We start from the raw sequence: 15,815 nt of genomic DNA on the forward strand, positions 1-15,815 counted from the left end.
GTTTGTTCTACCTGTACGTTTTATGGGGAGATTATTCAATTGAATTAGATCTGCTTTCATGTCGGATGTCATTGTTTTCAATGAGACGATGATGGCAATTTGTTTTGTTTTACTTTGCCTAAGGTCTAGCTAAGAAGTTTTGATGGTTGAAGTGCCATATTTATTTAGCTAGCATGCTCTTCAAACCAGCCAGCCAGGCAAACTGCCAAGCAACAAAGGGTAGTCCATGAGTTTTCATGCAGTCCGGGGCAACTTTCTTTGAGTCGCCTAGGTGTTTTGAATGTAGCATTAGTGCTAGTGTTGAATTTGCTTCTAGACTCTGCTCTTGGGTCAGTTTTACATTTCCCCCACCAATGGTTGAGATTTGGATTGGGGGAGGGGAAGCTGCTCTGAGATCTGTACCTAGGGGAGCAGTGCTAACGGTGTGTCTGTCTAAAGTCTCTTGTTTATCTCCCTTCGTGTCTCTCCCAGGACATCCTGCTGATCAACCTGATCATCGAGCACATGATCTGTGACTCAGACCCAGAGCTGGGCGGCGCCGTGCAGCTGATGGGTCTGCTACGCACCCTGGTGGATCCCGAAAACATGATGGCCACCGCCAATGTGAGTAGAGCGGCTCGCTTCTTACCTCTGACCTTTCCTTACCCCCTTTCACCCTGAGAACATGCTGGTCATTGCCCTATCACCCCCCGAGAGAGTGGCTGGAATTCGAATCGACCCTTAGCTCCTAGTCCTTGGGCAGGATTTAAAACCCACCAGGCATACTTCCTAGAGGCTCCGCGACCGTTTTGTGACTTCACTCGGCACCGCACAGAGATTTCGCTGCATGCCATAATTTGCAACTAAGGAGTTCACCCGGTGGAGTGTAAACCCAGCCCGACTTACTCCCTAGGCACTTCCTTTAGGTCTTCTGTGTTTTGGTGAAACCCTTTTCACTTGCAGTGTTTGCATCTCATGGTTTGACTCTCCTCCTCCTGCAGAAAACAGAGAAGACAGAGTTCCTGAGCTTCTTCTACAAGCACTGCATGCACGTCCTCTCTGCTCCACTACTGGCCAACACCACGGATGACAAACCCAGCAAAGGTGTGTTCATCCATCCCCTAAAACACCATCGGGGTGTGTGTGTGTGCAAAGAGAAACAATGTTTTACCTGCACCTATCCAAATAAACCATAAATACAGTATAAGATGAGCCACTGCATATGTGTGTGAGTGCCCTGTGATTGTCATGACTGACGCATTCACTCAAAGTTGTATATACAGAATCTGATGCGACCAGCTACAATTTAGCGTTCTGTCACATGCACGCACACCCGAGATGAGTCACTTTATGTCAGTATGTGTGTGTGAATGCTCTGAGTGAATGAATGACCTCTTAAACATGTATACACACACACCATATGAGCCACTGTATGTGTGTGAGTGCTTCATGATTGTTATGAACACACCGTTCATCCCCTCCCTCCCTCCCTGTATCCCCTCCAGATGACTTCCAGACATCTCAGCTGCTGGCGCTGATCCTGGAGCTGCTGACGTTCTGTGTGGAGCACCACACCTACCACATCAAGAACTACATCATCAACAAGGACATCCTCCGTAGGGTCCTGGTGCTAACCGCCTCACAGCACGCCTTCCTGGCCCTCTGTGAGTCCTCTATGCACACACACCATATAGTACCGTAACACACAACGTAACGTTCAGCTTGCCAAAAACCTGCCCCATCACCTTATCTACATTGTCACGATAGCCTCACCAAGCCTGTGTTGTATTTAGCCAACACTATACTCTTTATGCGTCACCACCCCCACTCTAGACCTTTAAAACCCCCCTCACCTGTCCTTTTCTCTCTGATTCCCCGACGCACTATTGGAAAATCACACACACGCACTTGCTGAGTCTCTCTCTGTGCTGACAGTCAGGAGAAAACTGTAATGTCTGCACACTGTATGTCTGCACACTGTTTACGAGTCGGTCGGAACATTGTATCTGTATCAACTTTATCAAAAGATCACCATGAAAAGTTGAATGTGTGTAAAACTCTGCTTTCATTGATGCGCACTCATCCCCCCCTCTCCTCCAGGCGCGTTGCGCTTCATGCGGAGGATCATCGGGCTGAAGGACGAGTTCTACAACCGCTACATCATGAAGAACTTCCTGTTTGAGCCAGTGGTCAAGGCCTTCCTCAACAACGGCGCCCGCTACAACCTCATGAATTCGGCCATCATTGAGATGTTCGAATATGTCCGCGTGGTGGGTACCCCCCACCCACCCCTAACGGGCCCACATTCGACAATATCACACCTTGCTTAGACAGAACAAAACCTAAGCTGAGCAAGAATGCGATTATCAGGGTTGTGACAAGCGAGAGTGAAGTCAACCGCCAAGACATGACGCAGGGCATTGTATTAAACAAGACTGGTACGGTCTTCCCCTCCCTTTTTCTCTCTCCCCTCCCTCCCTCCCTCCCTCCCTCTCTCTCTCTTTGCCCTTCCTCCCTCCCCCATTTTTCTCCTTCCCTCCCTTACTTTCCTCCTCTATACACTACCATTCTCCCCAGGAGGATGTGAAGTCCCTGACGGCTCACATAGTGGAGAACTACTGGAAGGCCCTGGAGGACGTGGACTACGTGCAAACCTTTAAAGGACTGAAGCTGCGCTATGAACAGCAGAGGGAGAGGCAGGACAACCCCAAACTGGACAGGTAATATATCGTTTTTGTGTTTATTTATTGTCTTGTGTCCATTGTTTTGACTATGTGCTGCAAAAGGAATTGCACCTCTGGGATAATAAAGACTACTATTCTACTCTAAGACTTGGGGGGACCGGAGGGCTAGGGGGAGGATTGGATTGATGATTGAATGGACAGATGAAATACAAATTCTGCTAGTAATGTTTGGGGTTGGTAATGGGCATTCTAGCTGTGGTTGTGTTTGGAAATGGCTGCCATTAGCTACAGGATGAGTAGGTAGTTGTCTTTGGCTTTAAAGGAATCCAATTGGCTAGGGCTGCTGTCTTTTGGTTCTACTCAAGCTGATTGGCCTTATGAATGATTGTTTATTTTTTACATTTGGAATCCACTGGTTTCTATCAATTTGCTATCTCTTATTTATCTGTAACTCAACTCTACGGTCATGCTCAAGTTTAACTGTTTGCCAACTCCCCTTACACAGCATGCGGTCGATCCTGAGGAACCACCGGTTCCGGCGAGATGCGCGGACGCTGGACGATGACGAGGAGATGTGGTTCAACGCGGACGAGGACGAGCTGGAGGAGTGCGAGGCGGTTGTGCCCCCCTCGGACAACAAGACCACCAAGGCGAGCGACGGCGAGAATGAAGACCTCATGGACCCCATCAGCAAGTTCATGGAAAGGAAGAAACGTAGGTCACAGGGAAAGAATGCATGAATTACTGACAGAACTGGGTCAAATACATATGTGAAGTTTTTTTAGGGGAGTTTAGGTGTGCTTGTTTTGGTTTGGAATTTGTACTTTTTGGATTATTCAATTCGTTCCGTTGCTCATGGGAAATTAAATTAAGGGCAGCTCATGCATTTGAAGGTTGCTGATATACTCTGTACTGAGAACAAAAAAACTGTAAAACTGACAGCCCACAACTGTCTATATCTCGGTCTTTCTGCCCCACAGTGAAAGACTCGGATGACAAGGAAGTCCTGGGCAAGTCCAGTAGTCTGTCAGGCCGCCAGAGCCCCAGCTTCAAGCTCTCCTTCTCCAGCTCCACCACCAAGACCAGCCTGTCCAGCCCGCCCGGCTCGCCGGGGTCAGGGGCCAAGGGCTCGCCCCCGACAGCAGCCACAGTCACCACAAAGGTGGGTAGTAGGACCCGACTCGTCTCCACGGGAACTGGTTTGTGTTCATTAGGGCACGTAACAACAGAAAACATTTCAAATGAAAATGTACATTTCTTATTGGACAAGTCAAGGTAGTCCATCACAATTTGTCTGTTTTCTTCATTCTGTGCCTAAGAATGGGATGATTGTTTGGGGGTCGGAGTTGGTTTAGTAGTTTAGGTCTTACAAAAAGACAGGGAAGTTAACCCAAAGTATAAAATTGACATGTTTTGTTTCCTTACCTTGAAATCAGTCTGGAGAAGGACAGACTGCAATCCACACTTTGGGTTTGTTTTACCGAAGCACTGCTAACAACCATTAACTTTTATCAATTGCAAATGAAAAACCAGTAGAAGTCAATTTACCCCAATTGCAAGCTCCCTCCAAACTTGAGACATCTGTGGCATTTTGTTGTGTGACAAAACTGCACATTTTAGAGTGGCCTTTTATTGTCCCCAGCACAAGGTGCACCTGTGTGATAATCAGCTTCTTGATATGCCACACCTGTCAGGTGGATGGATTGTCTTGGCAAAGCGTTTGTGGCCTACCACTTCGTGGCTGAGCCGTTGCTCCTAGATGTTTCCACTTCACAATAACAGCACTTACAGTTGACCGGGGCAGCTCTAGCAGGGCAGAAATTTTACGAACTGACTTGTTGGAAAGGTGGCATCCTATGACGTTGCCACGTTGAAAGTCACTGAGCTCTTCAGTAAGGCCATTCTACTGCCAATGTTTAGCTATGGAGATTGCATGGCTGTGTGCTCGAATTTATACACCTGTCAGCAAGGGGTGTGGCTGAAATAGCCGAATCCACTAATTTGAAGGGGTGTCAACATACTTTTTAAAATATTGTGTACCACGTTTAAGGGCTGTTCTTATGCACGACGCAACAAAAGTATGTCCACATACTTTTGTATATACAGTGCATTCAGAAATAATTCAGACCCCTTGACTTTTTCCACATTTGTTACGTTACAGCCTTATTCTAAAATTTATTAAATAAATACAAATGATAATCAATCTACACACAATACCCCATAATGACAAAGCAAAAACAGTTTTTTAAAATGTTTTGCAAATGTATTACAAATAAATAACAGATACCTTATTTACATAAGCATTCAGACCATTTGCTAAGAGACTCAAAATTGAGCTCAGGTGCATCCTGTTTCCATTGATTATCCTTGAGATGTTTGTACAACTTGATTGGAGTCCACCTGTGGAAATTCAATTGATTGGACATGATTTGGAAAGGCACACACCTGTCTTTATAAGGTCCCACAGTTGACAGTTCATGTCAGAGCACTGCAGCACTCCACCAATCAGGCCTTTATGGTAGAGACCGAAGCCACTCCTCCGTAAAAGGCACGACAGCCCGCTTGGAGTTTGCCAAAAGGCACCTAAAGTCTCTCAGACCATGAGAAACAATATTCTCTGGTCTGATGAAAACAAGATTCAACTATTTTGCCTGAATGCCAAGCGTCACGTTTGGAGGAAAACTTGCACCATCCCTACGGTGAAGCATGGTGGGGGCAGCATTATGCTGTGGGGATGTTTTTCAGTGGCAGTGACTGGGAGACTAGTCAGGAACGAGGCAAAGATGAACGGAGCAAAGTACAGAGAGATCCTTGATGAAAACCTGCTCTGGAGCGCTCAGGACCTCAGACTGTGGCGAAGGTTCACCTTTCAACAGGACAATGACCCTAAGCACACAGCCAAGACAACGCAGGAGTGGTTTCGGGACAAGTCTCTGAATGTCCTTGAGTGGCCCAGCCAGAGCCCGGACTTGAACTCGATCGAATATCTCTGGAGAGACCTGAAAATAGCTGTGCAGCAAAGCTCCCCATCCAACCTAACAGAGCTTGAGAGGATCTGCAGAGAAGAATGGGAGAAACTCCCCAAATACAGCTGTGCCAAGCTTTTAGCGTCATACCCAAGAAGACTCGAGGCTGTAATCGCTGCTAAAGGTGCTTCGACAAAGTACTGAGTAAAGGGTCTGAATACTTATGTAAATGTTATATTTCAGTGTGTTCTATTTAATAAATTAGCAAACAATTTGGAAAAACCTATTTTTGCTTTGTCATAATGGGGTAGTGTGTGTAGATTGATGAGGGGGAAAAAAACTTTTTAAAATCAATTTTAGAATAAGGCCTGTAACCTAACAAAATGTGTAAAAAGTCAAGGGGTCTGAATACTTTCTGAAGGCATTGTACGTCCCATTTCCATAATGTTTAACTCTGAGATTCATATCTCTGTTGTCCTATTGCATATCGGGGGATGCAGGTATAGGTAAGAGAGCTGTACTTACGTCGTCGTTCTGCTGGGACTCCTGCATGATAAACTCTCGTACCATAGAGGGGTTGTACTCCACCAGATAGGAGAAGATATCGGTGGCTGCGCCACGCACCTGCACATCATCCATCCCCTGATGGCACGCGCACACACACAACATTCACGACAGTCACAGAAGACAATGGAATCGAATATGAAGGATCAGAACAGAGTAGAATAACACTGTAAAAGACAGCTAAGAAATACAAAGCAGTCTGAATTTATGAGTATAATATTCCATCAATGTAGATCTGAAAGAACTGTGTAGGTAATAGGTATAAGCAATATGGTCCACCTTGCCCTCAAATTGACGAGGTGGAATTTACACAAGTGCCTAGGGGTTATGAGGTAGGGGCTAGGGGCTTGTGTGTGTGGGCACTCACCAGTATAACCTCTAGTGCAGGGAGAATGCCCATGTTCGACAGAGTCTTGAAGAAGGTGTCTCTGTTTTGAGGTTGTAACGTTTGTGAGAAGGCGCAGAACTCCTTAAGGAAGTTTACCTGTGGGGAAAACAATGCTTTGTGTTAGCCAATGACTAACTAACTAGGACTAGCCTAAAATGCTGACTAGACCGGGCGCGTGCGTCCGCCATCGTTCGCATGTTGATTTTGTCCACCCACACCAGACGCAATCAGGACACATTTTAGAATAAGGCTGTAACGTAACAAAATGCGTAAAAAGTTTAGGGTTCTGAATACTTTCCAAATGCACTGTATAGTGTTTGTGTATATATACAGTACCTTCAGAAAGTATGTACACCCCTTGACTTTTTCCACATTATGTTGTTACAGCCTGAATTTAAAATTGATTAAATTTAGATTTTGTCACTGGCCTACACACAACACCCCATAATGTCAAAGTAGAATTCTTACAAATTAATAAAAAAATTTAAAGCGGAAATGTCTTGAGTCAATAAGTATTCAAAATATTTTGTTATGGCAAGCCTAAATAAGTTCAGGAGTAAACATTTAAATAAATGCTTAAGAAGTCACATAATAAGTGGCATGAACTCACTCTGTGTACAATAATAGTTTTAAAAAAATGTTTATGACCTCATATCTGTACCCCACACATACAATTATCTGTAAGGTCCCTAATTCGAGCAGTGAATTTCAAACACTGATTCAACCACAAAGACCAGGGAGGTTTTCCAATGCCTCACAAAGAAGGGTACCTATTGGTAGATAGGTAAAAAATATAAAAAAGTAGACAATTAATATCCTTTTGAGCATGGGCAAGTTATGAATTACACTTTGGATGGTGTATCAATACAACTAGTCACTACAAAGAAACAGGCGTCCTTCCTAACTCCGTTGCCGGAGAGGAAGGAAACCGCTCAGAGATTTCACCATGAGACCCATGGTGACTTTAAAACAGTTACAGCGTTTAATGGCTGTGATAGGAGAAAACTGAGGATGGATCAACATTGTAGTTACTCCACAATACTAACCTAAATGACAGAGTGAAAAGAAGGAGGCCTGTACAGAAGAAAAATATTCCAAAACATGCATCCTGTTAACAATAAGGCCCTAAAGTAAAACTGCAAAACATTTGGCAAAGAAATTAGCTTTATGTCCTGAATACAAAGCGGTATGTTTGGGGCAAGTCCAACACATCACTGAGTACCTTTCAAGTATATTGGTGTCTGCATCATGTTATTACATTTACATTTACATTTTAGTCATTTAGCAGACGCTCTTATCCAGAGCGACTTACAGGAGCAATTAGGGTTAAGTGCCTTGCTCAAGGGCACATTAACGTCATTTAGCAGACGCTCTTAGCCAGAGCGACTCACAAATTGGTGCGTTCACCCTATAGCCAGTGGGATAACCACTTTACAATTGGGGGGGTAGAAGGATTCCTTTATCCTATCCCAGGTATTCCTTAAAGAGGTGGGGTTTCAAATGTCTCCGGAAGGTGGTGAGTGACTCCGCTGTCCTGGCGTCGTGAGGGAGCTTGTTCCACCATTGGGGTGCCAGGGCAGCGAACAGTTTTGACTGGGCTGAGCGGGAACTATGCTTCCGCAGAGGAAGGGAGCCAGCAGGCCAGAGGTGGATGAGCGCAATGCCCTCGTTTGGGTGTAGGGACTGATCAGAGCCTGAAGGTACAGAGGTGCCGTTCCCCTCACTGCTCCATAGGCAAGCACCATGGTCTTGTAGCGGATGCGAGCTTCAACTGGAAGCCAGTGGAGTGTGCGGAGGAGGGGGGTGACGTGAGAGAACTTGGGAAGGTTGAACACCAGACGGGCTGCGGCATTCTGGATGAGTTGTAGGGGTTTAATGGCACAGGCAGGGAGGCCAGCCAACAGCGAGTTGCAGTAGTCCAGACGGGAGATGACAAGTGCCTGGATTAGGACCTGTGCCGCTTCCTGTGTAAGGCAGGGTCGTACTCTCCGAATGTTGTAGAGCATGAACCTGCAGGAGCGGGTCACCGCCTTGATGTTGGCGGAGAACGACAGGGTGTTGTCCAGGGTCACGCCTAGGCTCTTCGCACTCTGGGAGGAGGACACAGCGGAGTTGTCAACCGTGATGGCGAGATCATGGAACGGGCAGTCCTTCCCCGGGAGGAAGAGCAGCTCCGTCTTGCCAGGGTTCAGCTTGAGGTGGTGATCCGTCATCCATACTGATATGTCTGCCAGACATGCAGAGATGCGATTCGCCACCTGGTTATCAGAAGGGGGAAAGGAGAAGATTAGTTGTGTATCGTCAGCGTAGCAATGATAGGAGAGACCATGTGAGGATATGACAGAGCCAAGTGACTTGGTGTATAGGGAGAAAAGGAGAGGGCCTAGAACTGAGCCTTGGGGGACACCAGTGGTGAGAGCACGTGGTGCGGAGACAGCTTCTCGCCACGCCACTTGGTAGGAGCGACCGGTCAGGTAGGACGCAATCCAGGAGTGAGCCGCGCCGGAGATGCCCAGCTCGGAGAGGGTGGAGAGGAGGATCTGATGGTTCACAGTGTCAAAGGCAGCAGACAGGTCTAGAAGGACAAGAGCAGAGGAGAGAGAGTTAGCTTTAGCAGTGCGGAGAGTCTCCGTGACACAGAGAAGAGCAGTCTCAGTTGAATGACCAGTCCTGAAACCTGATTGGTTTGGATCAAGAAGGTCATTCTGAGAGAGATAGCAAGAGAGTTGGCTAAAGACGGCACGCTCAATAGTTTTGGAAAGAAAAGAAAGAAGGGATACTGGTCTGTAGTTGTTGACATCAGTGGGGTCGAGTGTTGGTTTTTTGAGAAGGGGAGCAACTCTCGCTCTCTTGAAGACGGAAGGGACATGGCCAGCGGTCAAGGATGAGTTGATCAGCGAGGTGAGGTAGGGGAGAAGGTCACCGGAGATGGTCTGGAGAAGGGAGGAGGGGATGGGGTCAAGCGGGCAGGTTGTTGGGCGGCCTGCAGTCACAAGTCGCAGGATTTTATCTGGAGAGAGAGGGAGAAAGAAGTCAAAGCATAGGGTAGGGCAGTGTGAGCCGGACCAGCAGTGTCATTAGACTTAACAAACGAGGATCGGATGTCGTCAACCTTCTTTTCAAAGTGGTTGACGAAGTCATCCACAGAGAGAGAGGAGGGGGGATTCAGGAGGGAGGAAAATGTGGCAAAGAGCTTCCTAGGGTTAGAGGCAGATGCTTGGAATTTAGAGTGGTAGAAGGTGGCCTTAGCAGCAGAAACAGATGAAGAAAATGTAGAGAGGAGGGAGTGAAAAGATGCCAGGTCGGCAGGGAGTTTAGTTTTCTTCCATTTCCGCTCCGCTGCCCGGAGCTCTGTTCTGTGAGCTCGCAGTGAGTCATCAAGCCACGGAGCTGGAGGGGAGGACCGAGCCGGCCGGGAGGATAGGGGACACAGAGAGTCAAAGGATGCAGAAAGGGGAGGAGAGGAGGGTTGAGGAGGCAGAATCAGGAGATTGGAGGGAGAAGGATTGAGCAGAGGGAAGAGATGATAGGATGGAAGAGGAGAGAGTAGTGGGAGAGAGAGAGCGAAGGTTGCGGCGGCGCATTACCATCTGTGTAGGGGCAGAGTGAGTAGTGTGGGAGGAGAGCGAGAGAGAAAAGGAAACAAAGTAGTGGTCGGAGACATGGAGGGGAGTTGCAGTGAGATTAGTAGAGGAGCAGCATCTAGTGAAGATGAGGTCAAGCGTATTGCCTGCCTTGTGAGTAGGGGGGGACGGTGAGAGGGTGAGGTCAAAAGAGGAGAGGAGTGGAAAGAAGGAGGCAGAGAGAAATGAGTCAAATGTGGACATAGGGAGGTTGAAATCCCCCAAAACTGTGAGGGGTGAGCCATCCTCTGGAAAGGAACTTATCAAGGCGTCAAGCTCATTGATGAACTCTCCAAGGGAACCTGGAGGGCGATAGATGACAAGGATATTAAGCTTAAATGGGCTAGTGACTGTGACAGCATGGAATTCAAATGAGGAGATAGACAGATGGGTTAGGGGAAAAATTGAGAATGTCCACTTGGGAGAGATGAGGATTCCTGTACCACCACCCCTCTGACCAGATGCTCTCGGGGTATGCGAGAACACATGGTCAGACGAGGAGAGAGCAGTAGGAGTAGCAGTGTTTTCAGTGGTGATCCATGTTTCCGTCAGCGCCAGGAAGTCGAGGGACTGGAGGTTGGCATAGGCTGGGATGAAGTCAGCTTTGTTGGCAGCAGAACGGCAGTTCCAGAGGCTGCCTGCGACCTGGAACTCCAGGTGAGGGGTGCGTGCAGGGACCACCAGGTTAGAGAGGCAGCAGCCGCGCGGTGTGGTGCGTTTGTGTAGCCTGTGCAGAGAGGAGAGAACAGGGATAGGCAGAGGCATAGTTGACAGGCTGTAGCAAATGGCTACAAAAATGTAGAGGAGATCGGAATGAAATGAGCTAAGCATCTGGGAGAGGAGAGAGCAGGGCCTCCCTCACCAAAAACTTCTACCTCAGAAACTAAAATTGTTTCACTGAACCACCCGAACAAAAACTCTCCCAACTTCCACCTTTAGAAATCAGAATTGTTGTGAACCACAGCGGTTCAATGTTTAAAGGAATAGACTCAACCCACTTTATTCAGCTAGCTAACTATGACACCATAGCTAACTAGCATGCTAGCATCCAATAACACACAGTTTAACACACAGTTTAGCACCAACACTTGGTCACAACAAACCACCAATAGTGTGTTAACTAGCTAACTAGCATGCTAGCATCCAGTAACACACAGTTTAGCACAAACACTTGGTCACAACAAACCACCAATAGTGTGATAACACACTAAACAGATCATTCGTGTCTGTGTCAAGTTCCTTTCATGACGCAGCAATGATTCAACGTTGGCTAGCTAGGACAAGTATATTGTATTTAGCTACTACAGTACAGTTAGCTGGTCGTGTTGGGTAGCTAGCAATAGCCACTGTGTTGACTTTGTTTGAAGAACGGCTAGCTAGCTAGCTTCGTGCTACACCCGGCACACAATGGCTACTGTGTTGACTCTGACTCTGTTCGAAAAACGGCTAGTTAGCTCGCTTCGTGCTACAGCCGGCACGGCCGAAGACACTGCCAACCTGCAGTAACTACCCACAACAACCCACGATACCTAGCTATGACGTCGTAGCTAACTAGCAAGCTAGCATCCATTAACACACAATTTAGCACCAATACTTGGTTACAACAAACTGCCAAGAGTGTGTTAGCACACTAAACCTGCAGTAACTACCCACAACAACCCACGATACCTAGCTATGACGCCGTAGCTAACTAGCAAGCTAGCATCCATTAACACACAATTTAGCACCAATACTTGGTTACAACAAACTGCCAAGAGTGTGTTAGCACACTAAACAGATAATTCATGTCCGTGTCTAGTTCCTTTCATAACGCATAACGCAGCAAAAATTAAACGTTGGGTAGCAGCACATTAACATTGGAAACAGCTCTCCACCGTTGCTAATCGTTACCAGTAGCTACCCGCTAGCTAGCTAGCCTCGTGCTTCGATACTAACCTACAATTACCTACGGAAACCTACAATAACAACAATACTAACCTATAATAAATACAATACCTAACTACAACTAACTACCTACCTACGATCTAATACATGGTTAAGCTTTACTCAACACCATATGAGAAGCTTACCTCCTGCTTACCTCCAGCTAGAGAAAAACACAACCTCTCCCGACAACCGCTTCATCTTAAATGTTATGGGTATGCTTGTCATCGGCAAGAACTAGGGAGTTTCTGGGATAGAAATTAACGGAATAGAGCTAAGCACAGGTTAAATCCTAGAGGAATCCTGGTTCAGTCTGCTTTCCAACAGACACTGGGAAACAAATTCACCTTTCAGCAGGACAATAACCTAAAACACAAGGCCAAATATACACTGGAGTTGCTTACCATGACAACATTGAATGTTCCTGAGTGGCCTTGTTACAGATTTGACTTGAAAATCTATGGCACGACTTGGACATTTTGATTTCAGGCTGTAACACAACAAAATGTTGAATTAATCAATGGGTATGAATACTTTCTGAAGGCACTGTGTGTATATACAGTATAGAGTGTTTTTTTGTTGTTTTTTTGCACTGTTCCGAAGGATTTCAATGGCTGAAAAAAGTCCTCTTAAGGGGCTGATTCTGATGGGAATCAGATATCAGTTTGGGGGCCCCAAGATAGTAGCTTGCATGCCTGATGTGGCCCCCATGCCTAAGTTTGAGACTGCTGTTATGGTAAAGAGTTAAGTAGTTATTTTCTGTATTTAAAAATAAATTAAAATCAAGATCAGATCCGAATACATGAATGACCCCGATCTCCCCCCCCCCCCTTCTCTCTCTCGCTCTCTCTCAGGTGGGACTGGTGGACTACCCTGATGACGACGAAGAAGATGAAGAGGATGTGGGCGGCGAGAGTAAAGAGGAGACTCCGCCCCTGTCCAAGAAGTCCAAGCTGAGCTCCTAATAAAAAATTAAACGTTAATGACTACTTTCCACCGATCCCACGATGGACTCAACACAGGAACGAACAAAAACTGCTCAACCTGTTAAAACAAATGAATGAACCCCACCCCCCCCCTTGGTTTTCAATGGGGGCTTCTGTTGAGGAGCGGACTATGAATGGATACGCGTCTCTAACTAATCCCAATATACAAGTGCCAATCGGGAGGCCGCAGAGCTAGGAACGAACGAATGGACAAGAGAGAAAGGCGGAGAGAAAAGACTATTACCGATAATGGCGTCAAATAAAAGGGGCGGAGTGACGATTTATAATCAAACAAAGCTAAAATACCGCGGGAAATGACCACACAAATACACACATTCATCCACACACACACACGCACACACACACACACACACACACACACATACACAGACTTCAACCCCAAAGAGCTTGCGGGCTCGGACCATGACACACTGCCTCACCCCCAACCCCCCCCACTCAGGGAAGGACATCACAGCGACCCCCAAAATGGGGCCGACCAATCCAGATGCAGAACCACTCACCCCCTACGCTGACTTCTCCTCCCACTTCTGTTGATTTCTCTCTCCACCCCCCTTTTCTCTCCATTTTTTGTTTCTTTTAATATCTTTAATCCTTTTTAGATGTTAGTTTCTAGGACCAGACGTGAGACTGCAGACCGACGGGGCGAAGTCGTTTTGTTTTTCGTTATGATGATGTCATCAGTGCTGTCGTCGTTGCTCAGTGGAAGTTATTCCTCTCATTAGAAAAAAGCCAGCCGTTTTTTTCCTTTTTAATCACTCCCTCTCGCTCTCTCTCTTCAGTTTTTTGTAAACGACAACAAAAGAGACCTGCCTTTACATGTTCAGGAACTTTTCAGTCGCACTTGAACAGGTTTTTAAAAACCCCAGTAGGTTGAGCTAGTTTTACCCTTTTTTGCCCTTTGAAACTGCAGATTTTTTGGAAAAATAATTTGTAATCCTTTCTTGATTAAAGATTGAGTGGAATTGTAGATGTGATCAATTTATTTCATATCTTCTAATTTTTTTGGTTTTCTTTTACGTGAGTGTACACTTAGTTGTTCAGAAATATTTGGGACCATTAAAAATGATCTTTGCTGTATGATGTCCTACTACCTTTTGTGCTGGCGAGACTGAAATTGTGTTATTTCTGCACTGCTATGTTGCAGTAGCAAAGCCCCAGATCTGTTTGTGTGGTCTTGCCAACTTCTATGGTGGTGTGACAATGACCATAGAAATCAGCAAGACAGCACAAGCAGATCTGGGACATGGCAACTGTTTTTCAATGTTCTCGAGCTGATTCTTCACTTGACACCTGAACGTGATTTTTGGGGATGTTGAAAGGTCTAGTAGAATGTTATTTTATTGTGAATGGGAACTTTTTATAATTCATAAACCCGTTTTTAACAATTTTGTAATGGTTTGACTTGATGAGGTCAGCTTACCAGTTCTATCTCTTTACAAGGGTGAACCTCAGTTGTATGTCTACACGGTCTCCACCAGGTGGTACCCTCGCATCACACAAGACATGAAAAAGAGACGGTGGCTGTATAGTACTGTAAGGTCTTGAGAGGTGCAACTTTGTCCGTTCTCATGTTACTTACACATATTTTAATGCACCGGTTTAATTTCTTGGCCTTCATAATTTATCTTAAGGTTCAGAATGCTACCTAAGTTTGTGTCATCACTAAAGTTCTTCCAAAGCTCAAATGGGATAGTTCATCAAAATGGCAAAATTATTTAAGGTCTATGGGCGAGTTTAATTCTATAAATTCTATTCATCCCCAAGGGGAAATGGTTGATGGTATCTACACAATTTTTTTTATGGTTAAGACCAAGGATAGACATGTGACTGACCGTTCTCTTTACGCTAAACATCGATTAGTCATGTCTCCTTCCCTATTTCTATCTGTGCCTCAGTGGGTGCTGGAAGAATTCCTAAACGCAAACGGCGACATGGGGCCACCTTGGCGCATGCCGCATTATCCCACCTCATCCCTTCAATAGCAGAGTCGGCTGCCAAACATCTGCTATTAATTAAAACCATCTGATTAAACCCATCTGATCCCCAGAAGCTCAGCAGGCCGTGATTTCACGGCGCCTATTTAAAACTCCATTCACTACAAAGCCTTTTATAGACTTTGGAGACAAACCTTTCAAAAATAGCCTCCCCCCACCAATGCTATGTCTATTCCACAGCATGACGGTGACAGTGGTTGTGCGTGACTGTATGTTCTCTCTCTCGACTCCATACTGAACTGGCACGAGAGGGGCAGTCTGGTAGTAGCCTAGAGATGCCAGCTCTACTCGTCCTAAAGGCGTGCTATCCCAACGCAAGGTTTTTGCCAAGACTCTTGCCCCCTTGCGTTGCCCGCCTGTGTGTCTGCCAGCCTGAAGGCATCCACACCGGCGGAACTGCAAGCGTGCCGTGGACTTCCTGGCGTGCCACTGAATACCCTCTTTGACAGCTCTTTTGATTGGCACGACTCCCATCTTCGCCAGCCTTGCTGCCTCCAGTTTCGCAGACTGGGATAGTCTGACTGATCAGGAACTGTTCTATAGTTTGATGTGTTAAGGATGAATAAGAACAGGAATGCATGTAACCCACGATACTACATAACTGGTTCACTTGAACGCCATCTCCTAGGCCCCTTTAGGCCAGTGTTTCCCCTAGTTAAATTTTTAGGTGGGCCCCCAAAGCAACAT

At 46.2% G+C, this 15,815-nt stretch overlaps 1 protein-coding gene across 3 annotated transcripts in view; it reads left to right on the plus strand.

The window, feature by feature from the left end:
- Positions 1 to 14,211, plus strand: part of LOC121549129 (serine/threonine-protein phosphatase 4 regulatory subunit 3) — a 33,979-nt gene extending 19,768 nt beyond the window's left edge. For 2 of the 3 annotated variants that reach the window (XM_041860985.2, XM_041860987.2), the window contains exons 8-15: positions 472 to 603; positions 981 to 1,083; positions 1,485 to 1,643; positions 2,080 to 2,249; positions 2,557 to 2,699; positions 3,169 to 3,377; positions 3,644 to 3,825; positions 12,982 to 14,211. In XM_041860985.2, the coding sequence (XP_041716919.1) occupies positions 472 to 603; positions 981 to 1,083; positions 1,485 to 1,643; positions 2,080 to 2,249; positions 2,557 to 2,699; positions 3,169 to 3,377; positions 3,644 to 3,825; positions 12,982 to 13,092 (1,209 nt within the window). In that variant the 3' untranslated portion in view covers positions 13,093 to 14,211. The remainder of the gene's footprint in view (positions 1 to 471; positions 604 to 980; positions 1,084 to 1,484; positions 1,644 to 2,079; positions 2,250 to 2,556; positions 2,700 to 3,168; positions 3,378 to 3,643; positions 3,826 to 12,981) is intronic. The other variant, XM_041860986.2, reaches the window with a different exon arrangement.
- The last annotated feature ends 1,604 nt before the right edge of the window (positions 14,212 to 15,815 follow it).

Source organism: Coregonus clupeaformis, chromosome 33 (assembly GCF_020615455.1).
Source record: "Coregonus clupeaformis isolate EN_2021a chromosome 33, ASM2061545v1, whole genome shotgun sequence".
NCBI classification, from domain to species: domain Eukaryota; kingdom Metazoa; phylum Chordata; class Actinopteri; order Salmoniformes; family Salmonidae; genus Coregonus; species Coregonus clupeaformis.